Source organism: Ostrea edulis, chromosome 5 (genome assembly GCF_947568905.1).
Source record: "Ostrea edulis chromosome 5, xbOstEdul1.1, whole genome shotgun sequence".
Lineage (NCBI taxonomy): Eukaryota > Metazoa > Mollusca > Bivalvia > Ostreida > Ostreidae > Ostrea > Ostrea edulis.
In genome coordinates, this window is record NC_079168.1 from 81,812,940 (window position 1) to 81,840,207 (window position 27,268).

Consider the following 27,268-nt stretch of genomic DNA (forward strand, 5'->3'; position numbering starts at 1 on the left):
AAGGGGCAATAGAAAGACACTCAATCTACTCACTGTTAACTTACAGGGACAATAGAACAGATTCTCAATCTACTCACTGTTAACTTACAGGGACAATAGAACAGATTCTCAATCTACTCACTGTTAACTTACAGGGACAATAGAACAGATTCTCAATCTACTCACTGTTAACTTACAGGGACAATAGAATAGATTCTCAATCTACTCACTGTTAACTTACAGGGACAATAGAACAGACACTCAATCTACTCACTGTTAACTTAAAGGGGCAATAGAAAGACACTCAATCTACTCACTGTTAACTCACAGGTACAATAGAACAGATTCTCAATCTACTCACTGTTAACTTAAAGGGGCAATAGAAAGACACTCAATCTACTCACTGTTAACTTACAGGGACAATAGAACAGACACTCAATATACTCACTGTTAACTTAAAGGGGCAATAGAAAGACACTCAATCTACTCACTGTTAACTTACAGGGACAATAGAACAGATTCTCAATCTACTCACTGTTAACTTACAGGGACAATAGAACAGATTCTCAATCTACTCACTGTTAACTTACAGGGACAATAGAGCAGACACTCAATCTACTCACTGTTAACTTACAGGGACAATAGAACAGACTCTCAATCTACTCACTGTTAACTTACAGGGACAATAGAACAGATTCTCAATCTACTCACTGTTAACTTACAGGGACAATAGAACAGACACTCAATCTACTCACTGTTTACTTACAGGGACAATAGAACAGATTCTCAATCTACTCACTGTTAACTTACACGGACAATAGAACAGACTCTCAATCTACTCACTGTTAACTTACAGGGACAATAGAACAGATTCTCAATCTACTCACTGTTAACTTGCAGGGACAATAGAACAGACACTCAATCTACTCACTGTTAACTTAAAGGGACAATAGAAAGACACTCAATCTACTCACTTTTAACTTACAGGTACAATAGAACAGACACTCAATCTACTCACTGTTAACTTAAAGGGGCAATAGAAAGACACTCAATCTACTCACTGTTAACTTACAGGGACAATAGAACAGACACTCAAATCTACTCAATGTTAACTTAAAGGGGCAATAGAAAGACACTCAATCTACTCACTGTTAACTTACAGGGACAATAGAACAGACACTCAAATCTACTCAATGTTAACTTAAAGGGACAATAGAACAGACACTCAATCTACTCACTGTTAACTTACTGGGACAATAGAACAAACACTAAATCTACTCACTGGTAACTTAAAGGGGCAATATCAACTTATTATGGAAGACAAATAATGATAGTATTTCTACATCATAAGTAATTAATGACATACTGAAGAATAAATTGAATTCAGTGAAATCAAATTAAATTAATGACTAATTAATGACATGAAGAATCTCGACCTTGACTTGGTTTTATTTTTTTTTAATACGAAACATCCCAATAATGTTTTTGAGATCGTTGGCCTTGTCCCTGTGTGGGTTTCATTGCATTGCTATATTTCGGATTTTTAAAAGGTGATCGTAACAATTGTTGTATGGGGCACAATGTTAAAGATAAATCAAATTCAATGTTATTATTATTATTATATATATATATATATATATATATATATATATATATATATATATATATATATATCTCGATAGTTATTCTATAAATCGATAAAAGCTATTTTATACATCGATAAATTTATTTCATACATCAATAAAAGTTATTCTATACATCGATAAAAGTATCTGAATTCAATGTTATTTTATTCATCGATAAAAATCATTTTGAAAATCGATAAAAGTTATTTCATTTAAATACACCCTTTACCCCTCTGCGTATATTGGGGTTGTTTTGAAGCAACATGGCAAACATTATATATACTGGGTTGTTTTTGTTTTTAAATAAAACCAAGTCAAGGGAGAGATTTTTCCTGCAATAGAAAATGACGTCACTAAGACGGTCTCGAACGTGAAGCCGATTGGTTAACAATTAAGTTCAAATTTTAACACACGGAACAATAGCAGAATAATTTATTAAAAACCATTCCCTGAAAGAATAGAAATATATTAATGCAGTATTTACCTACGAGTACGGAGACCAGGACCAAAAGCTTTAGCATGGTGTATTGGATCGACTATAAAAGATAACAGTAAAGATCACAAGTTGATAACCTCTTAACCCTGTTAGTTTCCTCACGAAGTTTGTGAGAAATTTACAGCAGGTTTGTGACGTAGGAGTCACTCGAGTTAATGAAAGTTGTGAAACTATTCAGGTCTTGATAACTAATCTACGTAGATCACAATCTCTCATCGGAAGGCGTTACGCTTCGCTCCACAAACGTAAAAACGAAGTTTGCGTAGCGCACCCTCTGGTGAGAGATACGCAAGAACTTGTTCTGTGTATGTTCTGTTTTTAAATCGAGGCAAACTACTGACAAACAAGTTGATGGTACAGGGGTTTCAACAGTCTTCTTTAAAGTCAGCATTTCGCAAATTCTACGGTCGTTATAACGATTTAGTTTGCCAATACAACCTATCATTGGGTCAAATGCTGTCTGACGTGTTTCATACCGATTGTTAGACCGTTCGTGGTACACTGATTTTGACTACGGATAACTCCGTTTACCTGATCAAGATATAGGGCTCACGGCGGGTGTGACCGGTCGACAGGGGATGTTTACTCCTCCTAGGCACCTGATCCCACCTCTGGTGTGTCCGGGTGGGGGGTGGGGGGTCTGTGTTTGCCCAACTATCTATTTTGTATTGCTTAGGGAATTGAATGGTCAAAATGAATCTTGCGTAGTGTGTCCTCTATTGAGAGATTGCATAGATCAATGAAGGATCTAGTTCTTTAGTTTTTTGCTTCGATTTATGACATTGATATTTCTTAATTTCAATTAAACACACTACCAGTTTTCCCTCTCAAATTAATAGGTCGTATTGAACTAAAGACTATTTCAAAAACAGTTCAGCAGTAGCTAGCATCACTTCATTATCTAGGATTCCAAGCATCAAAAGTTGTGTTGTTTACTCAGTACGTGTACCGACAGTAATACTCAGTACGTGTACCGACAGTAATACTCAGTACGTGTACCGACGGTAATACTCAGTACGTGTACCGACAGTAATACTCAGTACGTATACCGACGGTAATACTCAGTACGTGTACCGACGGTAATACTCACTACGTGTACCGACAGTAATACTCAGTACGTGTACCGACAGTAATACTCAGTACGTGTACCGACAGTAATACTCACTACGTATACCGACAGTAATACTCACTACGTATACCGACAGTAATACTCAGTACGTATACCGACAGTAATACTCAGTACGTGTATCGACAGTAATACTCAGTACATGTACCGACGTCATGTTGCACCGATTCTGTTTTTCCCAAAATATACCAATGAGTAATGATAATGATTACTATGATTTGCAAAGACCCATGATATAAATGACATTTAAAAGTGAACATGTGAATATTCGTGTACACTGTACAATTAATTTGTGTACATACGTGTACACAGTGCAATTTGTTTACATACCTTCAGCGTAAACAAGTACACTGTACAATCAATTTATGTACATACATGTACACCGTACAATTAGTTTGTGTACATGGCTCGGAACTTGGACCATTGATGGAAATGGAAAATGTCCTCAATGCTTTCTATATTGTACTATAAAAAGTGTTGAAAGTTTTGGAAGTTCCGATTTGTATACCTAATTTGGAATTGAATATTTTTCATTCCAATAACCATGGACATTCGTCATGAATTAATTCTTCATTACATACGTTACAAATGCTTTCATTTTTTTAATGAGAGTATCTTTCTATCTTTTAATATTAAAATCACGAGCAGATATTCTGAATTCAAGGGATCTCAGATTATTTTCTTTAAAATGTCCATAAACAGGCTTCTTTGATGAGCGTATTTGTTCGTGTTGTGTGAAACTTTGTGAAACATTCATGGATACGTTCATAATGATGTGGCGAACTCTGATCCTAAATCCTTCTTTTTATACGAGGTAACAATGAATCAATAGAGGAACTGTTGGAGATAACATATCAAACTCCTAATCCAATGGCAAATGAACTCAATTATCTGTACTTTTTAGTTGTTTTAAAGAACGTTTAATATACTAAAGTATTTATTGAATTTATGTATCCATATTTCAAATGATATTTGAAGTCAGAAATTTTAGAACAAATAGATAATTAACATGCTTAGTTCGGAGGAACAATCAACAAAAATTGATCAAAACTCAAAACACATATCGTCATATATAGTGAATCTTCAACAGCTTTAAGAATTTCAAGTAGGTCATGTTTGTTTCCATGGAAACGGTATTTTTTATTGCATCAGATAACAAGAAAAGCGGCAAGAATCTCCTATAATGTCATGTTTCTTATATAATTGATTGATTAACAATGATTTGGTAAAAATCAATATTTTGAATATATATACCCAATGCTTGATGTGTGCTGACAATTGAATGAATAGTATTTCTTTCAGTTTTTTGTTGATATCTTTTTCAAAATTAGATATGTTATATTTTATATACTTGAAGATTAAAAGGTAGAGCATTTACATATTACAAATATTTCTCCCATTGTCTAGGTTTGATCTCTTTTGAGGGGAGGAACGTGTGTTGACTTTCAGGCTATTCAGGTCAATCCTGTCAAACCCTATAATCAGCCGTGTCCTTTACAACTCCTGCACGACAACGGTTTAAAAAGTTATAAGCGCTTGTTCCATGGTGTTTTTGACTTTTATAACAAAAACCAGAAATGAATTTAGGATAATCAATGTAATAAAATTTGTTCTGAAGGATTATATTAATCATTCAATCCTAGGAGTCATGTATTAAAAACTTGCAGCCTCGAATAGCTGAAGGAAAGCAGCAAAAACAGATATCAAAACTTTATATTTCAATTAAAACATAATTAACCTTGAACGTTTACTTGTAGCATTCGTGGTATTACGATCTCCTCGTTTTGTGAACTTTAGATTTCTCCTTTCGAAATGACATTTCCCCTGGTGCTCAGTAATTGTAAAATACTGCTTTAATGATTGATGCCTATTACGGTCTCAAATAGGTTACATAGAAACTTGGATAGGAACTTTAGAGGATTTCGCTGACAATGGAATGCATCGACATAGGAACATGTATTTTCAAAAATGGAATTTAATTTCTTAAATATCTTCTTTTCACAAATTATCATAAATAGACTGGGAAATGTGACCATTTAATTCGAATGGCACTCAGCAAAAATACTAGTAATTGCAAAGAAAAATTATAATTCTAGGGAATGTGTGAAGCGACATTTTCTATAAATTCACTTTTCCAGAGATCTGTGGAGATACATGTTAATACAATGTACTAACACTTATTGTATTTCTCGTTCATCAGTTCCGCCACAAATTCTAAACGAGAATGATGATGGTTCAAGACGAGAAATATTATCGAAGGAGGGAGAAACTGTTAATGTAATCTGCAACGTCTCGGGAATTCCCCCGCCAAGCGTGAAGTGGTACAGGCGCCCTCTGGAGGACACACTTGGAAGTAAAAAAGAAAGTAAGCGTAAAGCAGTCAGTTGCAATATTGACGAGATATTTCATCATTTACACATCGAAATGAAACATGGTTTAGTTTATTTTTCTCATTTGTGCAATTCAAGTGGAATCAGGTGAGGAGACAGTCATTACGTAATAAAACTCACTTCATAACTGTACATTGACAGGAATAGTGTCGGAACTAGACCGACCCAAGGACCGCCAAAGAGAGCCATGCATTTACACGGTCCACGATGAACCAGGTAGACCCCCCTTAATCCCCGTGTCGCTTCTCGTCGCTGGGTAGCCAATGAGATGTTTTGTGTAAATGCATGGCCTCTCTACTAACCAGTAAACAGATGCATGCTCCGTGTACTAACGATATAACTACTAAAATAATCCATGTTTTCCTTGTACAATGACTTCATTCAAGGATGATGCTATATGTGTATTATACAGACTTACTTCTATCAATCAAACAAAAGAACGGATAAGAAATTTCTCAACAGATTGTTTTCGTCATCAAACAACTTCATTATGTTTAGTGTTTAACTTTGACCACACTGAAATACCTTGAATAAAGTGATCATTCTTTCCTTTCTTAGGGGTTTCCTCCCTTTAGCCAGGTTTCCAACACTATTTCAATATACGATATGATGTGTTGCAAAATATGAACCACCCATGCAGCTTGTATATGTATTTATCATCATTTAAAAAGGTTAACCTTCATTAACTTTTGGAATATACTAGTCTGTACAATATCGTCCAATCACATCAAATATGTTTGAATAACACAATTTATCTATTATTTATTTCAGGAATAGGTATGGAGGGAGAAATTCTCGTAATTCATAACGTTAGTCGGTATTGTGATGGGATCTACCAGTGCGTCGCGTCCAATGATGTTCCCCCCGCGGTGGAAATGGAGACCGCTGTGTTTGTAGAATGTACGTCACATTATACTGTACGTTATAATCTCTCCCGAGCCGTGTACGTCACGGTATTCTGTGTACTCACGATATAACACACAAAATGCTTACCATAATCACCGTCTACAAGAGTTTATACACTGTCCAAACCAAAGTGTAATTTTGTTTTCATGTACAATGTATTTAAGTAACACCAAGCAACAAATGACCCAGTCATCGCATTTTTGACTTGAAGGATACTCTAATAAAAACGTGTTTATTTCAAGTCTTGCTGTCCATTTCTTTTGCAGTTCAGCCAGAAGTTAACCTTATAAACAAACGCATATCGCAAGAGAAAGGGAAGGAGACGATACTGCTGTGCGAGATCACAGCCTTCCCCCAAGCACTGTCCTACTGGATGTACCACGGACAGGAAGTAGTCAGCTCCGAGCGATTTAAGGTTGACATCTACCCAGAGGGCAAGGCCCACACCATCACACTCAGTCTTAGAATCACCAACATATCGGAGATAGACTTTGGGGAATACGAATGCTTTGCTTCCAATAAACTTGGACGTGACAGAGAGTCTATGGTTCTAAACGGTAGGGAGCGTTTGGGATTTCAATTTGTCATGGATTCAGAAACTGGGGAGTCATGAATGTAGAATTGTTACGAGATGATTAGGAAATAAATACAGAGGTGGATCTAGAGAGCGGTTGCAATCCCCTCCCTTTGGTTGAATATTTTAACAATAAAGATCATTTTGCCATTATGATGTATTTAACCCTTTTCTGCGAAAAAGGTACAAACTTTGGTCGCACCCCTTTCCTTTGAAAATTTTCTTTATCCGCCCCTGAAATAACAAGATTAACAAATTCACTGGAAAATCAACAAATCTTACCAGAAGCCCATTGTCATAGTGGAAATCTTACCAGAAGCCCATCGTCATAGTGGAAATGTTCGTCGTTCGTGAACTTTTTAATTTTTCTAACTTCTTTGAAACTTCTGAACAACTAGTTTTCTATAAGTTTTGGCACGGAACATTTGTTGGTGTAGGGTATTGAGATTGTTAATTTCAAGGTCTCCGCCCACTGGGGTCTTAGGAGGAGGACCAAAGCCTCCAAAATATATACATTCTCTAGTACAATCTTCAAAAGTCAATTTCTTTACTACTGAACATCGTGAATCAAGACGAAGATTTCGGTAAAGGCGTAAACATTATTCTGCGTACTATGGGTAAGTAATGGAGAAACATAAGAAATATGGATCGTCACTTGTGATATAAATAAAAAAGATAACATTTCAAATCTCGGAGTTTGTTGCGCAACCAGCATGCACTAAAACACTTGTTGTGAGATACTCTGATGACAGTTTAAACCAAAGGGCCTCTTGTTAAACGTGTTTGTTTTACGTCCCTTTGAGAATTTTTCACTTACACTTAGACGTCACCAGCTGTTGGTGAAATCAGATTTATGCTCAGTGACAAGGGCCTTAACAGTGAGGGTCAATACCTGCCGCGACACGAGACCTCCGTTTTTAAGATTATAACCAAATTACTTGTGGCTCTCACTTCTAAGTACCGAAAACAGTCACTGCCTATGAACACCGATTCTTAAAAAAAGGTTCAATTTAATTTACTTGAAGTTATGTATAGAAATACAGTATTTTCGCCAATACAGTAATTGGATTTTTTTTTAATCTTTAACCCCCACTTTTTTTCTGTTCTAAATTTTAAGACAATACCTTGAAAATTATATGAAATTTTAGAAATTAATATTGCTTCTAATATGTCCTTTAAAACTCTCAAATTTGAAATCATGATTTTTTTCGCATATGAAGTGCAAAAAGGTCATTATTTATTTCCATTACTAATGCATGTATTAAACTTTTTTTTATCTATACTGTTAGAAGACATGATTATGTATCTATTTTATGTAGTGATTGTTTGTGTTGCTTTTGTTGTGTTGACACTAACAGACAAATCAAATTTGATAAATGAATCTTGAGTCAATTTTAAGTGCAAAAAAGTTATGTTTAGAACACCGTTACTCAATAGCAAGCATAGCGAATCCAGTTTTTCTTTTGAATTTCCTTCTCTTTTGAATTTACTCCAAACCTCAGGTGCGAACTTCTTTAATGTTGTTTGTTCATCAAACTTCATTGGCAGAATAATCAGTAGGGACGTTTTTAAGTGAAAAGGTCAAAGGTCGTCATGCTTTTTACATAGAGGATGGGGGCCATATATGTTTTGCAAACTATTCTTGATATACACTAGATCTGGTATGTACATCAAACTTACCATTTCATATCGTTTCACTTACAGAATTGCGAAAAATGAAAGTTAATAAACAAACCACACCTGCTGTGGTTCCTCCGACAACCAGAAGTCGTCAAATAGTGGGGCTAGTGGCTACGTACCGACCAACACATGCCAGAGACGAAGGAGAGTCTTACAAAGGTAAAACCCCTTCATTTACCAACCGAAGCATGGCATAGAAAGTAAGGGAATAAAGCCATTACATATATATCATTACAAAGGTAAAACCCCTTCATTTACCAACCGAAGCATGGCATAGAAAGTAAGGGAATAAAGCCATTACATATATATCATTACAAAGGTAAAACCCCTTCATTTACCAACCGAAGCATGGCATAGAAAGTAAGGGAATAAAGCCATTACATATATATCATTACAAAGGTAAAACCCCTTCATTTACCAACCGAAGCATGGCATACAAAGTAAGGGAATAAAGCCATTACATATATATCATTACAAAGGTAAAACCCCTTCATTTACCAACCGAAGCATGGCATAGAAAGTAAGGGAATAAAGCCATTACATATATATCATTACAAAGGTAAAACCCCTTCATTTACCAACCGAAGCATGGCATAGAAAGTAAGGGAATAAAGCCATTACATATATATCATTACAAAGGTAAAACCCCTTCATTTACCAACCGAAGCATGGCATAGAAAGTAAGGGAATAAAGCCATTACATATATATCATTACAAAGGTAAAACCCCTTCATTTACCAACCGAAGCATGGCATAGAAAGTAAGGGAATAAAGCCATTACATATATATCATTACAAAGGTAAAACCCCTTCATTTACCAACCGAAGCATGGCATAGAAAGTAAGGGAATAAAGCCATTACATATATATCATTACAAAGGTAAAACCCCTTCATTTACCAACCGAAGCATGGCATAGAAAGTAAGGGAATAAAGCCATTACATATATATCATTACAAAGGTAAAACCCCTTCATTTACCAACCGAAGCATGGCATAGAAAGTAAGGGAATAAAGCCATTACATATATATCATTACAAAGGTAAAACCCCTTCATTTACCAACCGAAGCATGGCATAGAAAGTAAGGGAATAAAGCCATTACATATATATCATTACAAAGGTAAAACCCCTTCATTTACCAACCGAAGCATGGCATAGAAAGTAAGGGAATAAAGCCATTACATATATATCATTACAAAGGTAAAACCCCTTCATTTACCAACCGAAGCATGGCATAGAAAGTAAGGGAATAAAGCCATTACATATATATCATTACAAAGGTAAAACCCCTTCATTTACCAACCGAAGCATGGCATAGAAAGTAAGGGAATAAAGCCATTACATATATATCATTACAAAGGTAAAACCCCTTCATTTACCAACCGAAGCATGGCATAGAAAGTAAGGGAATAAAGCCATTACATATATATCATTACAAAGGTAAAACCCCTTCATTTACCAACCGAAGCATGGCATAGAAAGTAAGGGAATAAAGCCATTACATATATATCATTACAAAGGTAAAACCCCTTCATTTACCAACCGAAGCATGGCATAGAAAGTAAGGGAATAAAGCCATTACATATATATCATTACAAAGGTAAAACCCCTTCATTTACCAACCGAAGCATGGCATAGAAAGTAAGGGAATAAAGCCATTACATATATATCATTACAAAGGTAAAACCCCTTCATTTACCAACCGAAGCATGGCATAGAAAGTAAGGGAATAAAGCCATTACATATATATCATTACAAAGGTAAAACCCCTTCATTTACCAACCGAAGCATGGCATAGAAAGTAAGGGAATAAAGCCATTACATATATATCATTACAAAGGTAAAACCCCTTCATTTACCAACCGAAGCATGGCATAGAAAGTAAGGGAATAAAGCCATTACATATATATCATTACAAAGGTAAAACCCCTTCATTTACCAACCGAAGCATGGCATAGAAAGTAAGGGAATAAAGCCATTACATATATATCATTTACAGACGAAAGCGAGTCAGAAAGGCTATAGAAAACATGTTAGTATGTAGGTCACTTCCTAACCAACACATTTCAAAAGGCATAACCTTACAGGTAGGTGAATTATTAACCCGCACGTGCTAGAGAAAGCGTAACTCTACAGGTAGGTGAATTATCAACCAGCACGTGCTAGAGACAGGTAAGTGAATTATCAACCAGCACGTGCTAGAGACAGGTAAGTGAATTATCAACCATCTTTCTTTCATTCATCATTTATTCGCACAAACCACAATGGAAATGGTACATGAGGTACAATACAGAAATCTCGTGTATCAATACAAGTAACGTCAGAGGAATGTATATAGGTATGCAAATAAACAAAGTGAAATATATACATAAATATGTACACAAATATTAAGTTATGTATTAAGGAGAACAGACTAATTCGCATATCTTTAAAATAAATATACACAGGTTTTTAAGGTTTTTAACATTATTCGTTGACATGATTTCATAAAATTGCATTACATTTGGTCTTTTACAATATTTTCTGTGTAGTTATTCTTTTCTTATACTGGATAAAGCACTGCACTCTAATACAAAATGATATTCATCTGCAATTTTTGTTTCATTTCATAAAACACATAATCTTTCGTTATATGGTATACTAAACCATCGGCAAGTCTCTACTGGGAGGCGATGGTTCGTGGTACGAAATTTCAAAAAGATGCTACTGAGTTTTTTAGGTAGATTTTCAAGATAAGTTTCCAGACCAAAACTTGTTTTAGAAATTCTGTACATTTTACCCTTGTAAGAGCTAAAAACATCACTTGACCAAGTCTGGACAAATTGATCCACAAGACTTTGTTTTGCAGCGTTTGTTATCCATTTTTCATTCACAGTACCTTGTTCATACCATATCTTCAAAATTCTATGAATACATTCAAACCATGGATTTTTGAATGTGGCGTTATAATACTGTACATATAAATATTTGTAAAGAATATTTACTATCTTGTTTTCATGACTAAATGTTAATTTGGCCCAATAAGAAATCATTCTAGTTTACACATTAATATAAACAGGTAAACGTCCCGTTTTGCCATATACCATAAATGACGGAGTGGAGCTTTTTAAACGAAAAACATGTTTCAAAAATTTTAGATGGAGAACTTCTATAATTTGCAAGTTTTCATATCCCCAAATCTCACACCCGTATATTAAAACAGGTAAAACGACTTTGTCAAACAGGTCAAATAGGCACTTAACTGGTAAATTAAATTGTCTGATTTTTCTTATAACTCCATACATAGCTTTCTAGGCTTGTTCGCATAGATGTTTTTTAGCTTTGCAAAAAGAACCTGACCTGGAAAATACAATGCCTAGATATTTGAATTCTCTCACATTCTCAATAATACTTCCATTATAATAAAAACATTTCTTCAACATAGGGCCCTTTGAGAAAATCAAAATTTTAGTTTTTTCCACATTAACAATCAATTTCCACTGCGTACAACACGTGCTATAGAGACAGGTAAGTGAATTATCAACCAGCACGTGCTAGAGACAGGTAAGTGAATTATCAACCAGCACGTGCTAGAGACAGGTAAGTAAATTATCAACCTGCACGTGACAAAGTAGGCGCAACCCTACAGGTAGGTCTCTTACCGATCAACGTTTATCAAAGAAGACTTGGAATTGCAACTTTCTAGAGCTAATCATGATTATACACACATGTAAAACTTATACGGTACTAATTTTGATGCACCAGATGCGCATTACATTTCCTTTCATTTTATGGATCCCCATCAATCATGTAACTCTGATGCTGACTTATGAATGAATGCTCTTTTAGCATTTTGAATAAAAAGTACATGTATATGTCGATTGTTTTCTTTAGAAATATTATGCGCTATATAAACTGCAATAGGAAAGTAAGATGAAAGTATGAAACCCTATAGTTGATAAATTGTGAATTTAATTCTACCTTACTGTATTTAATTTATATTTCAGGTTTAGTGAAGGATTTCCAACAGGTCGAAAATGGGTGTCAGAGTTTGAATGAAAAAAGAACAATTACCGCAATAACTTTATTTTTTGCATTATTATTGACTTCATAGCACGTGGTGTCTATCACGTGATTGAGTGTAAATGGCGCCCGATGGAAAGAGAGTTGAATGGTGTCTTGTTTATAATCAGTCATTCATTCATTTATCATCGTACGAATTTTACTTTATGTTACAAGCATTCCACGTGATTTTGCAGTATGTTACTATTTTTGGTGACGCGTGTTCTGATAGTACCAGTATATTCATATCATCTCTTGCTGTTAATCGTTTCTAGATTTTATATCCTTTTAACTTATTCATACTTTCATGAAGTGCTAGACATTTTCATTGTCCTTGATTTATGTTCATACGTATACAAGAAATAAAATGAATGTTTAAATTAAAAAAAAACTCCAATTCAGCGGTAGTGGAGGCTTTATTGGATGAACAGTTTATCCCAACTTTTATTTATTATTATTAATTTATTTAACACTAATACACCAAAGTGCTTTACATGTAAAACAAACTAAAACCAAAGAACAATAAATGCGTAAAGAATAAAAAGACATAAAATAATATTAAACTGAAGTAGCTAAGAATAAGCAAAACTATGTAATGGTGTTTTTTTTTTTTAAGTAACTGTATACATAAATACTAAATTGCAAATAAAATGTATTTGCTCAAAGGTTATTAATGAATAGATGATACAGTTGGAGGCAGTTTCACAGGGTTGATGAGGACATATCGAATCGTTTTCCCCCATGCAGTTTAGTACGATCGCGTGGCTTTAGAAGAGATAAGGAATCCGCAGACTGAAGTGTTCGCTGTGGACGGCATCTAGACTTAAATTAGTTCCTTGGTGTATGCTGGAGCTAATCCATGTAGATCCTTGAAAGTATACAACAGAATTTTATATTTCGTTCGATATGTCACAGGTAACCAGTGAAGCGATATGAGAATTGGTGTAATATGCTCATGTTTTTTAACGTGTCACTAGCCGGGCAGCAGTGTTTTGAACTTTCTGTAACTTCTGCAAGGATGCTGAATTAACATTATAAAGAAGTGCATTTCCATAATGAAGACTGGATGTAATCAGTGATCTAACCAGTGTCCTACACGCATCCTCCGTTATAATCTAATTCTACCGATATTACGAAGTTGGAAATAACATGATTTAGTCTTTGTACTTCATGCTAAGTGTGCTGTCAAAAAACATCCCAAGATTTTTGACACATGAAGCAGTATACGTAGTGACGACAGATCCACCGAAAGCCAGTTGATATCCCGAGAATTCACTAGCTTTACGTTTTGGTGTAAAGATGATAAGTTTTGTGTTGCCACATATTTACAGTGATTTTCTTTTGTTGTTCAGGTATTGTATCTGGTTATCATCAACAGGGTTTTTTATTGCATATGTGATAAAACGAGCTCCTCCCACCTTGTTATCGCATGGGCGGTACTAACATCAGAATTACACATAACAGCTGATAAAGAGTTTGCTTATGCAAGTCTTTAATCCTTTTCCTACTTTAATATTTGTGTTATACATGTTTTCTTAAAATATTTGTACAAATACATGTATAGAATTAAATTCCTGAAAAATTATTTATGAAGCCACCAATATGTGATTGATACTGACAGGGATAATCAATTTTCATTAAGTTAGTTTTGCTGTTTTACGGGTAAAGCGTATTAAATTTTATATACACGTGCATCGTCCGACGATGGTATATGGCAATCTTCCATTGTATTGAATATATGGTTCAATAAATGTAAAATGAGAAGCTTTTGAAATATGTGACAAGTCGGTTATCTTCTAACATCCTCGTAAAATTCACATTATCAAAGAGATGGGCGGTCCTTCTCTCATTCGTGCGCTCCGCGCACTCGTGACAGAAGGACCGCCCATCTATTTGATAATGTGAATTTTACTCGGATGCTAGAAGATAACCACCATTACTTCTCCAGATTTACCTTGACACCCTTTCTCACTAAAGAGAGTCAATTGATAATACCGGTCGATCAGCCAAGAACTGAATAGGTTTTATAAAAGGTTGTATGTATACCAGTAGCCCAGATGTACACTTGTAAAAATCATCATGGTCTACGAATATTTGATGTACCGTCTCTGTAAACCCTCTGAATCGATACTTACGTTACTGTCGCCAAGTCGATGTAACAGCAGTTAGACCTAATCTTTTACCTAATAATTCCATTGCCGGTCACATATACCATATTGAATTAAAAATATGTCATGACACCTATAGCAAAACGTTCTTTTTAAATGAAACTGCATCATCTCCAGTAAATACGTTTGTCGCCAATGTTAAAATACATACGTTATCTCTTGTTAAAACTCAACACAATGCTGTTAACAAATGGACTTTTAAGTGTAATAAAGGTCAAAATCAATCCATTATATTCGTACTCAAATATCAACTACACAAATATCTTAACTTATGAGTGTTTCTATGAATTAGAAAGTTTGATTCGTTTTGATATATGTACGTTACCTATATATTTTATTCTACCACGTATATTGCAATTATCAAAGGAATGCCGCAGTCATTATTCTACGATAAACCTTCATACGTACTTACTGATTATCAGAAAAGTGATACACATCTCGCTTGCACTTCGAGTTTTGCCGGTCTGATTAAAATCAAACCTCTCACCTCGATATACGGAAAACTCGCTGCGATTGTCCGTATATCGAGCCAAGTAAGAAGTTTGATTTTAATGTAACTGGAGTTTTACTAATGCAACAATAAAGTTGATGACCGATAATTCAATTTCATAATCATAAAAATTAATCAATGTATGTTGTAAAACAAATTCTTAAATAACTGAAGAACATTTTGTCATTCGGTATAAACCAATCGTCTGCATTCCAGGTGTGATACACATATTGAACATGGCGATGCACAATCAAGTTTTTCTTGAACTGAATTCAAAATAATTGATATAACCCGTTAACACCAAACTAAATATCTGAAATATTTTTTTCAAAATCGATTTAGAATATACCTACCATCTCAACTTTTCGTCAGTGACGTCACAGTGACCTAATTCGTAGTTATATAAAGGAAAACGATCGGCTGTATGTTTCTGAGCAGTAGTAGAATAGAAATAAAGTTCTTGTTTCCGTGTATGTTGCAGGATAACCTCCTTGGTTTCGAAATGTTGTTTGAAATATAAAAGCCTCGACTAGCGCCTCGGTTTGGTTTGGGTTTTTTAATATTTCAAAACATTATTTTTCGACCTCGAAGGTTATACACAAAAATGTATATTGAATTACTATAAAAATGAAATAGAAGGGTAAAGAGTAGGCATCTACAATCGTTCAGTGAAAAATTGTTGCCATCTTACATACGTTACCAATACTTACGTTACCAGAATTACAAAAATGTGGCTAAAACTATATAACCAAATGTAAATACATTGTATCACATGGCTTATATTGAAATACTGGCAGTCATTTGCAAAAAAAAAAAAGTTTAACTGCCGCGAGAATTTGATTTCCAAGAGGCTGAATGCTGCATATAATACTTGTCTGACTTTGTTGCGAGGTAAGCTGTTATAATCCATTCACCCAGGTTCTTTGCCAATATCATGAAGTGAAAAACGTAAAGTTAAAATTGAAAGTTAAAAGATTTATAAAGTTCGCCGGTAGTTGTTTTGACGTAGATGGTGTCCGATTCCTACATTACCGATTTTAAACGTATACATGAATAAATACTTTGGTGTCGTATTTACAATTGCTTTCTCTCTACCAAAGTCATATTTCATTAATTCAATAGTCTATCCTTGCAGAATTGTAAAAAAATAAAATAAAAACATGTTTGAAATATCTATTAATTTATGAAGCAATCCGTTTATTTTCAATGCTCCATAGAGCAGGTCTCAATATGTTGTAATAACTTTTTGAAATGGCATTTATATGTCAAATTTTGGTGATTTCACTTCATATTTGGAAAAAAATTACTGTTTGAAAAAATATGAGATATCAATGAAACATTAGTTTGATCATAAATATTCGTTTTACGTTGGTGATACTGAACACGTGGAGTTATATTACTGGATAGAGTGGTAATGTAGGTATCGATATTTACGTTACGTTTAACTTTTCATTTTACGCCATCTTCATCCCCTGTTACCATATTGGAAGAGCTGCCGTACTTTCGAAACTCGTAGATGGAGACATAAACAACAGAAAATAGATTTTCTTTGTTGAAGACGTGTCAATAATTTTGATACATACGTTACCATGAACATACTTATCGTTTTCTGCGTTTATCAATGGAATTTGTTGATTATTTCTATGTTTATAGTTTTAAATGCCGAGTTGTTTTGTGAACGCCGATTATAAAAGGACCACTGTACTTTAATGCAAATGGTTTGCAGGATACATACGTTACGTGATGATTTCAAATGCTATTTATTTTCATTGTTTTCAGTTACTTTCCAATAATGTGTTGGATATTTTCTCACAATAAATTGAATTGTAGAACTTGTTTCAAACCACATATTGTCTATTCTTTGTGCGCTATTTTAGTACAAGGGTGCATACTTACGTTACTAATTATTGGGAGTAGAATATTTGGTAACTATGTAGGTAATTATGTCCAATTTCGGATGATTTGATGGGAAATATCTCAATAAATCATAATGGATTTCTCAAGTAGCTACATTTAGACGCATCATTGATTTAGTCAAGAAAAACATCAAAATAATGTTTATGTATTCGTTTTCACAACCATGTAACTTACACATATATACGAGTTGCTCGGGTTTATGTTATGCATACAATGTCCGGCTTTTGAAACATGACCTTTGAAAACAATTTCCAGCTTTTCACAAATATCATTGAAGCGTAGAAAAACAGTCACGTAGATGTCACGTGCATAAAACTAGCAAGGCTACTACCTCTACGCTGTTGTTGATTTTTCAAAATTTGTTCCGTGGCGTGTTGTCCTTCACAGATTTAATCAGAGTATATTATTTAATGGATGTTTATTTTTCGACATTTAGTAAATGCCAATTGACTCCCTTTAGTGAGAAAGGGTGATGAGAATGTTATTTTACATCCATTTGATAATGTCAGAAGGTCACCGTTGAAGTCTGTCTGCAATGCTGTCCCGGCTGTCATGTGTTATTCGGATTTATAACCAGGTATACCCGAGTGTCATCCGCGTAGCAATGATATTCCATTTTATGCCTCTGGCAAATTTCTCCGATTGGTTTAGAATGAAAGGTGAAGATAACGAACAGTGATCAATTTCATAACTCCTACAAGCAATACAAAATAGATAGTTGGGCAAACACGGACTCCTGGACACACCAGAGGTGGGATCAGGTGCCTAGGAGGAGTAAGCATCCCCTGTCGAATGGTCACACCCGCCGTGAGCCCTATATCCTGTTCAGGTAAACGGAGTTATCCGTAGTCAAAATTATTGTGCCAAGAACGGCTTAACAATCGGTATGAAACACGTCACACAACATTTGACCCAATGGTAGGTTGTATTGACGAACTAGATCGTTATAATGACCATAGAATTTGCGAAATGCTGACTTCAATCGAGACTGTTGAAACCCCTGTACCATCAACTTGTTTGTCAGTAGTTTACCTCGATTTAAAAACTGACTATACGCAGAACAAGCTCTTGCATATCGAATCAGTTGAGACATATAAACACCATATACAGGTGATAATGGAATATTGCTACAAAAATATGGGAAGTTGACTATGGAGAAGCTAAAATCATTCCGTTTGTCAAACAGTTGAGTTGTCAGTTTGCCGTTAATGTCTACTTTCAATAAAATATCTAAGTATGAAGCAGAAGTGGACGACTCTGTGGTGTCCTTTATTTCGAGCTCACAGGGATATATGAAATCGACATATGAATGAACGTTATTATTGTTAATAGACAAAACGTCATCGATATATCGAATTGAAGGCTACAGCGAGAGATTTTTTCTTCTCACGTAGAAGTTTTTGAGTAAATTCTGCTTCATATGAATATAGAAACAGGTCAGCTAACAAAGGAGCACAATTCGTGCCCATGGGAATTCTAACAGACTGTTGGAAGACCAGATCACCAAAGACCACGAAGATATTATCATAGAAAACATATAATATAGACGAGGTTCTTATTCCGAACCCTGCGGAACACCAAAGTGGAGTAGCAACTCTCTGGACAATGTAGATCCAATAGCAATTTGTTGACTTCGACCAGAGAGATTAAACTTTATCCATGATATAGTCGATCCCGTAATGTCAAAAGCATACTCCATACGCCTGATCAGAATACTATGGTCTATGACGTCCAATGCGGCTGAAAGATCAAGAATCACGAGTGCAACACATGATTTTCTTCCAATGCAGAGGTAATAACATGGTAAACCCGTAATAGAGTCGTTTCTGTGGAGTGACAATTGCGGTAGGCAAATTGCACCTGGTCATGAAGATGGTAAGCGTTTAGATGTTTTTCAAGTCAAGCTACTACTGCTTTTTCCAATATTTCAAATAGGAAGGGTAAGTTTGATCCAGGTCTGTGATTTTTGAATTCATCCTTGTCAAGTCATTGGCGCTTAATTGATGGCCGTACTATAGCTGATTTGAAATCCAAAGACACGGTCGATTCCAAGAAAGATTTGTTGATAATTTCAGTAATGATTGACAAAATACACTCCAAACATTGTTTCAGAACTTTCGTGGGTATTGGATCAAATTCGCAGGACTTGGTTGGTGGACCACTCATAATATCATGCCTCAGAAAGCGACACTGTCTCAAACGCTGTCAAAGGAATACCATCAAACTTGGCACAAAGAACCTCTTTCTTATAGGGGGACGCACTGGAAGGACATCAACCCTACATCTCTTAAATAAAGATATTAGATCACATAGTTATCGTTGTGTAAGAGCGCTTGCACCAAGATTCTATTTGCCGAGATATTTAGCGGGGGGGGGGGGGGGGGGGGGGGGGAGAAGGAAAACTAGAAAGAAATACCAATTTACTTCGCCAATCAACTTGAGATTGCTTGACAAAATTATGCTTTAACCTTGAGTCAATGTTTTTCAAACAGTCTATACTAAGGCTACAGATCCCTAAGAACGCACATTTGTTGAGACAGAGAAAGAGTAAAATGCATTCTTGTATCCACCATTGTCTGCGACATGAGACGATAACAACCCAATCGTAACGGTGACTAGCTGTAAAGGTGAACACGTGACAATGATACGATAACAATCCCACAGTAACGGTGACTATCTCTAAAGGTGAACGCGTGATACTGATGCTGTCTTATGTAGCTCCTCCACAACTTTTCGTAGTTTATGAAATTGGTAAAATCATAGACGTAAAATTCTGCCCAAAAGTACATGTATATCCCCAATTTTATTCAAAATTGCTTCTTGCGAACCCGATCAGATCTTAGCCCGATACGATCAACGGTACGTATATCTGAAATGTGCGAAGTTGATTAGATACCTTTACATGAGTTAAAAATATTTATATCTCAACTGCTGCCTGTTAAAGATAAATGTTATAATTCATTATCATAATACATGCTCTGTGTCATCATCCACGCTTATTGAAAACGTTGCTTGAATTGTCATCCGTGATCGTTTAGGCATAAAATTACACACTGCCATGATAAAAATACACACTGTCATAAAAATAAACCCTGCCACAGAAAAACTGTACACTAAACTGTGAAGGAAAGTCATTACTGTAATGAACCATACTAATGAGTTGATGGTGCTGTAACCAGCCTTGAAAGGTTCTGTGAACATGAACAGCTAGGAAAAAATGTGGTTCAATATAAACAAAGTTTTTAAAATGTTCTAAAGTAGAAGAACATTAAATGTCCATATGCATGTAATTATAACACTATGATGCATTTCATTTCACAAAATAACTGCTTTAAGCCTCAAAGGATTTATCTTAAATCCTCTTATTAATTTCCAATATTTGCTCCCTATTTAATTACTAAAGACTAAGTCCAACCATAAAATCCAATAACACATAACAAATTCAACTGCTGCTTGTGTTTCTTTTAATGTAGAAAAAGATTTAATATTTAGAAAGAGAGAGGGAAAGTGATTGGGATATTTGATGTACTGAAATCCAATGGAACGCCACGCTGAAATGTAGACATATAGAGTCCTATTGATGATCACTGTGGATAGAAGTCAAACGTTTCGAACTCTTGAGTATTTGTAAGTAGAACATCCAATGAATTGATCTTTGTAGATATTTTGTAAATATTGAAACTTACTGATATCAAACTCCAACACAGGGTACCACGTACCGTTAAAACTATAAGTGGTCATGAAATATGAGGTAATTTCACCCGAGGGATGCAAAGTTCTAAGCGGTAAAACCCCGAGACTTGTATCGCGGTGTTTTTTTTTTTGGTGGCAATTCCGAGGAAGAAAATACCTTAATATATAAGAGAGTCTTTTTCTCTCATGCTTCTAATTTTTCGTTTTGCCTAGCGCCGTCATACTGAGAATTTTCAAGTTGATTAATTTTTTGTTGATACATTACATGACTCCAGAAACGAATTCTACGACCTTAATTGTGGCAACAACATATCAACCGAGTGATTGAGTGAATAGTATTTGTACAGTTATTCCTCTCTGAATGAAATTTACATGATTGCAAACACAAAATTATGTTCCCTACTCCCATAACCCGCCAGGTCAAAGGGGCGCTGCAGTAATGAACGCTGCTCCAGCTGGCTCCACTTGTGGCAGTTGTGGGCATGTGCCTGGGAGAAGCTCTTCTTGTGTTGTTATCTGCCCATTTCTCCCTCGGTTTGTCTCATTTTCTCTTCCCCCGCACCGTTCCTTGTTAATATGGTCTTGGAAAGTCCATCTGACCTTGTCACATGCCATACCATCTGAGCTACCTCTTCTTCACTGTGGTCATTAGGTCTTCACAGTGCCTTACTTGTCTGGTGATGGTTTGTCTGACTTCTTCATTGGTCCGTGTATGAGATGACAAGGAGTCTTCTGAGGCATCTCGTCTCCACTGCTTGGTTTCTCTGCAGATCTACATTCAGTGTGCAGGATTCGCATGCATACAGGAGAATGGAAGTTACCAATGTATGCAGTAGCTTGACCTTCGACCTGAGAGAGATGTTTCGGTCTTTCCAGATGTTCTTGAGCTTTGCCATTGTCATTACAAGATTGTACTTGTAATTTTGCTGGGTTTTTATTATATATTTACAAATTTAGCCTTCACCACAGTATAGAAAACTGACACGTAATTGTATGCATAACTATCGGCCAAAATCAACATCGGATAACACGTGACGTCATTTGGCCAACATCTGGGGAAAGATTTTCAGTGCAGCGTGAAGTCATTTGATCAATTTAGCCTAATCTTCTTTCAAAGGAGCATACTGATAGTTTGGTTCATTCGTTCATGTCACTGGGAGGATACTATATTCGAAGGTGACGTCATAAGGAAATGCCAAGATGGCCAAACTGGTCTATAGCCAATGGAAAGACTTTGAAAATAAATGTGGATTCGGTAAATCTATGTATGAATTTTTAGAGCATATTAAGATTTATTTCTCCAAGAGAAATTCTATTCCCCTGGGTGCAACATCTCGGATTATATGTTTTTTTTATGAAACAAAACATTTCTCTTACATTATTGCAGTCCTCTAGCTATATATGACTTTTTTCTAGTGGAGATGCCCATTTTGTCAGTATTTGCCTTGGATTCAATCTCCAAATATTACAGGCCTAGAATTTAAACAACATATACATGTGCGTGCTCTTTTTCCAAATATAAAATGTAGATAGGAGTTATGGGTCCCTTGGATGAGGACCTTTGTTACAATGGTGTGTGGTGTAACGATAAATTATCCCTCATTGGTAATAAAAATCTTTTTTCTTCTTCCTCTAAAGTGTAGGACCATCGTACATGTAAATCAAATTACAATAAACCACCTATTCCTGATGTCAAAACCCGGCCTTTTGGAAACAGCAAGCTGAACTTTTGATAAAGTCTGTATAAGCGGAACAGCTACATACGCGGAGATAAGTTATATCATTTTTGGGCGCCACTGTTTGCGGTTGGATTTACTTAGAAAGCAGTAGACGTTTAAATATTGCTCTACACCTCTCCTACTGCAGTCGTCAGGTGGATTTAGTGTTAATCTGAATTCTGATTAACATAATGTCTTGATATAATCTGTCTGCAACAATCAGGTACGTCATTGTTTTTATTCCTCTCTATTTTCTGTGACGAATCGGGCCCCATTCATGTGACAAAAGTTTAGTTATACCTGTATAAATATGAAATAGGTGTTGATATCTTTAAACGTCTTGTCATAAAATTTTTATTGCCATTTACGTATAGATTTACTCTATCTCGTAATTTTATTGATTTGCGGGGTTTTATTAAAAAAGGAAAGCTCGTTTGCTTATAAAAGTATATTTTTGAAAAAAATGTGTATTGCATATTTAGCAATTAACACCTGGTAACAAGAGAACACAGATGAACTTGTGAAGAGCGGGGATTTCAATAGACCTCATGATTCGGGGGTTTTAAACTTATCATTTGGCACTGACAGAATGTGGGGGTACTTAGATTGAGCTTTAGTGATTACATTGTATTCAACATAAATGATCAATTGCTCCCTGTTTGTCAAATGTAACGCGTTGGGGGTGCACACCGGTTGCCAACGTCTGAGTGGATTGCTCTTGTAGAAGAAAATTTTACTTACGAAACAGTTTTGGAAACACACACAAAAATTTATGGTCAGTTTCTCATAGACAAGCTACTTTCATTTAAAGTTTTTGTCAAGTTCCGTATCGAACTTCATACGTCGATGTAAAAATTGAGAAACGCTTTTATTTGTGTGAAACGTAGCGCGGACGGGAAGTGAAATGGTAAGTTAATAACGACCGTTAAACGCCCTTCACTCCACTCGTCAATGCTCTCAAAATCAATAGGAGGAAATGCGGGAAAAAATCACAAGAAAAGATTGAATTAGGTTCTCTTGGAATATTTTGTATCGGGAATCGACAGAAAAAGGTCAGCTCCCACAGAAACTGGATCATAGCATAAATAATCCCTTAATCTGTTGTTGTTGTTGTTTATTCTGGAGTGAAATGACGCTCTATCGCAATTACTATTTAACATGCACACGTAATGAGCATTAGGCCTTTGTGGATAAGACCTCCGTGTTTTGTCCTAGGTTTACGGAGAGGCTGGGATCAGTTTTAATGTGTTTTCTTATTTTGCCCTTTACAAAGCTCTTGTCCGCAAGAAGTAAGAAATTTAAATACTCAATTCAAAATATTATGTTTGAGAATTAAAGTGGATTACGATAATTTGGAAAGAATTTAAAAACCTGTCTTTCTTGATCTGGTTTTGTGAAGACTTAGAAAAATATGCTGATATTTAAATTAAAAAGTGAGCAAAATCGGTAAGGAGTCCTGATTTGGCAGCTTGGCGTCATGTGATATAGAATGAACAATCAAGTTGGTGTCTTTAGTCATTCAGCAGATTTTATACCAATACAAAATACAAAGTACTCTAGACATAACAGTCAAGTAGTCTGAATTATCAGGGGTGGGGGGGGGGGGGGTAGTATGCGCTCACTGGTGTGGTACCACGATTTTACAACCTCCACGAAATAAGCAATCCCTATGACGTTCAACATGCAAAATCCATATCTTTGAAATTACATTCCAATGAAACTAAAAATCTTAGCAATTCTAACCCGCATAAATTTAAATGATTCTACTGTTTAACCGTTTAAGCAATGGAAGCGTAGGCTAATGCAAAGAAAAAACTATACATGTTTTTTCCTCAAAAGAGTGACTGGATTTTGCTGATATCCCTCAAATAATTGCCCACTCCTTACAGAAACTCTTTATCCCACAAAAAATTGCCCACTTATTGCAGAAACTCTTTATCTCACAAAGAATTGCCCACTCCTTACAGAAACTCTTTATCTCACAAAGAATTGCCCACTCCTTACAGAAACTCTTTATCCCATAAAGAATTGCCCACTCCTTACAGAAACTCTTTATCCCACAAAGAATTGCCCACTCATTGCAGAAACTCTTTATCTCACAAAGAATTGCCCACTCCTTACAGAAACTCTTTATCCCACAAAGAATTGCCCACTCCTTACAGAAACTCTTTATCCCACAAAGAATTGCCCACTCCTTACAGAAACTCTTTATCTCTCAAAGAATTGCCCACTCATTGCAGAAACTCTTTCATTATAGTCAAGAGAAACTGTCTCTAATAAAATTTAATCACTCAGCCTAATTGATGATCTTAATCACACGTATTGTCAGATTCTTCGGACTTGGTAGGACAGAGTTACCGCGAGATTTTACTCTACAGTCCGAGAACTACAAGATTTATCCCCAGTGGATATCATGCAATGCTGAGGGTGATGGAATATATAGGTCAGCAACAGTCATTTCAATCTCCCAAAATTCTACCGTAAGGGAATTTACTGGACCCCACCTCTGGTATTTCCAGGCGTCCGTGTTTGCCCTGTTTTACTGGACCCCACCTCTGGTATTTCCAGGTGTCCGTGTTTGCCCTGTTTTATTGGACCCCACCTCTGGTATTTCCAGGCCTCCGTGTTTGCCCTGTTTTAGTGGACCCCACCTCTGGTATTTCCAGGCGTCCGTGTTTGCCCTGTTTTACTGTATCCCACCTCTGGTATTTCCAGGCGTCCGTGTTTGCCCTGTTTTATTGGACCCCACCTCTGGTATTTCCAGGCGTCTGTGTTTGCCCTGTTTTATTGGACCCCACCTCTGGTATTTCCAGGCGTCCGTGTTTGCCCTTTTTTAGTGGACCCCACCTCTGGTATTTCCAGGCGTCCGTGTTTGCCCTGTTTTAGTGGACCCCACCTCTGGTATTTCCAGGCGTCCGTGTTTGCCCTGTTTTATTGGACCCCACCTCTGGTATTTCCAGGCCTCCGTGTTTGCCCTGTTTTAGTGGACCCCACCTCTGGTATTTCCAGGCGTCCGTGTTTGCCCTGTTTTAGTGAACACCACCTCTGGTATTTCCAGGCCTCCGTGTTTGCCCTGTTTTAGTGGACCCCACCTCTGGTATTTCCAGGCGTCCGTGTTTGCCCTGTTTTAGTGAACACCACCTCTGGTATTTCCAGGCGTCCGTGTTTGCCCTGTTTTACTGTATCCCACCTCTGGTATTTCCAGGCGTCCGTGTTTGCCCTGTTTTATTGGACCCCACCTCTGGTATTTCCAGGCGTCCGTGTTTGCCCTTTTTTAGTGGACCCCACCTCTGGTATTTCCAGGCGTCCGTGTTTGCCCTGTTTTAGTGGACCCCACCTCTGGTATTTCCAGGCGTCCGTGTTTACCCTGTTTTACTGTATCCCACCTCTGGTATTTCCAGGCGTTCGTGTTTGCCCTGTTTTAGTGGACCCCACCTCTGGTATTTCCAGGCGTCCGTGTTTGCCCTGTTCTGTTTTGTATGACAGTTATTTCTTTTCATTATCTTCACCTTTTTCATTTAAAACACATCGAGGTTGGTAAATTTGATAAAACGGAATATATACTGTAATTGTACAACATTTTAAGAATGAGGGAGCTTTGAATGTAATGACAAGTCTTAAATTTGATTAGATTATTTGTATTTTCTATTACGTAATGATTTAACAGAGGTAAATTGACATGCATTTCTTGCACAGGTGCTTTTTTGTTGTTCAAGTACAAGTAATGGAAAGACAACTCACTTTAAAGTTTTCCTTGTTTGTAAGGCTTTACAACTGTATTTTAAACGAACTTGGCTTTAATTAACATCTGTAATCCAACTTCCACTTCAAGTTCACTTTTAAAAGACAACATTCTTCAAAATCACGCTTCAGTTTTATAAAACACATTTAATATTCCAGTTAATGGGATGGAGGAATATGAGTTACCGTATCTATATTGGATTCCTAAACTTCACCTTACAAACATAGATATATTGTTGGATCCAGTAAGTGATCTACCAAGCCCCTATCTTTGCTCCTCATGGAAAAATTAACTGCTGTGAAGGAGAAACTTCAGGCGTACTGTGTCGCAACATATGCAAACAGAAGTGTAATTACAATGTGGATTTAAAAAAGAGATTTTTTTCAAATCAACAGTATCAAAACATATGACTTTTCAACACTTTTCAGGACCATTCCTCACAACACGTTGAGGAATGGGCTTTTTGACATCGTAGAAAGATGCTTCTTGCTGGAGGGATTCTGAAGTTCCCCATTGGCGGTGTCTGCGTGGTCTTTTGTGATAAGTTCTTCTGGTAGTATGTTGGAATTTCCGTGAGTACGGATTGTGTTCCTTTGCTGGCTGACCTTCAATTTATTCAGAAGTTTCTGCATTGGAGTAAGAGGTCACTTGTTGCCCTCTTCAAACTTGATATTCAGATATATCGACGTTTTATCATTCAGGTGTCGATTCAATGTGTCCCAAA

General features: G+C 36.1%; 1 protein-coding gene across 1 annotated transcript in view; it reads left to right on the top strand.

The window, feature by feature from the left end:
* LOC125649617 (protein CEPU-1-like) overlaps nucleotides 1-27,268 on the top strand; it is a 55,868-nt gene that overhangs the window by 26,400 nt on the left and 2,200 nt on the right. Inside the window, exons 4-9 of the mRNA XM_056166179.1 lie at nucleotides 5,427-5,591; nucleotides 5,758-5,832; nucleotides 6,388-6,516; nucleotides 6,789-7,079; nucleotides 8,801-8,935; nucleotides 12,762-12,867. Coding sequence (XP_056022154.1) covers nucleotides 5,427-5,591; nucleotides 5,758-5,832; nucleotides 6,388-6,516; nucleotides 6,789-7,079; nucleotides 8,801-8,935; nucleotides 12,762-12,867 — 901 coding nt within the window. The remainder of the gene's footprint in view (nucleotides 1-5,426; nucleotides 5,592-5,757; nucleotides 5,833-6,387; nucleotides 6,517-6,788; nucleotides 7,080-8,800; nucleotides 8,936-12,761; nucleotides 12,868-27,268) is intronic.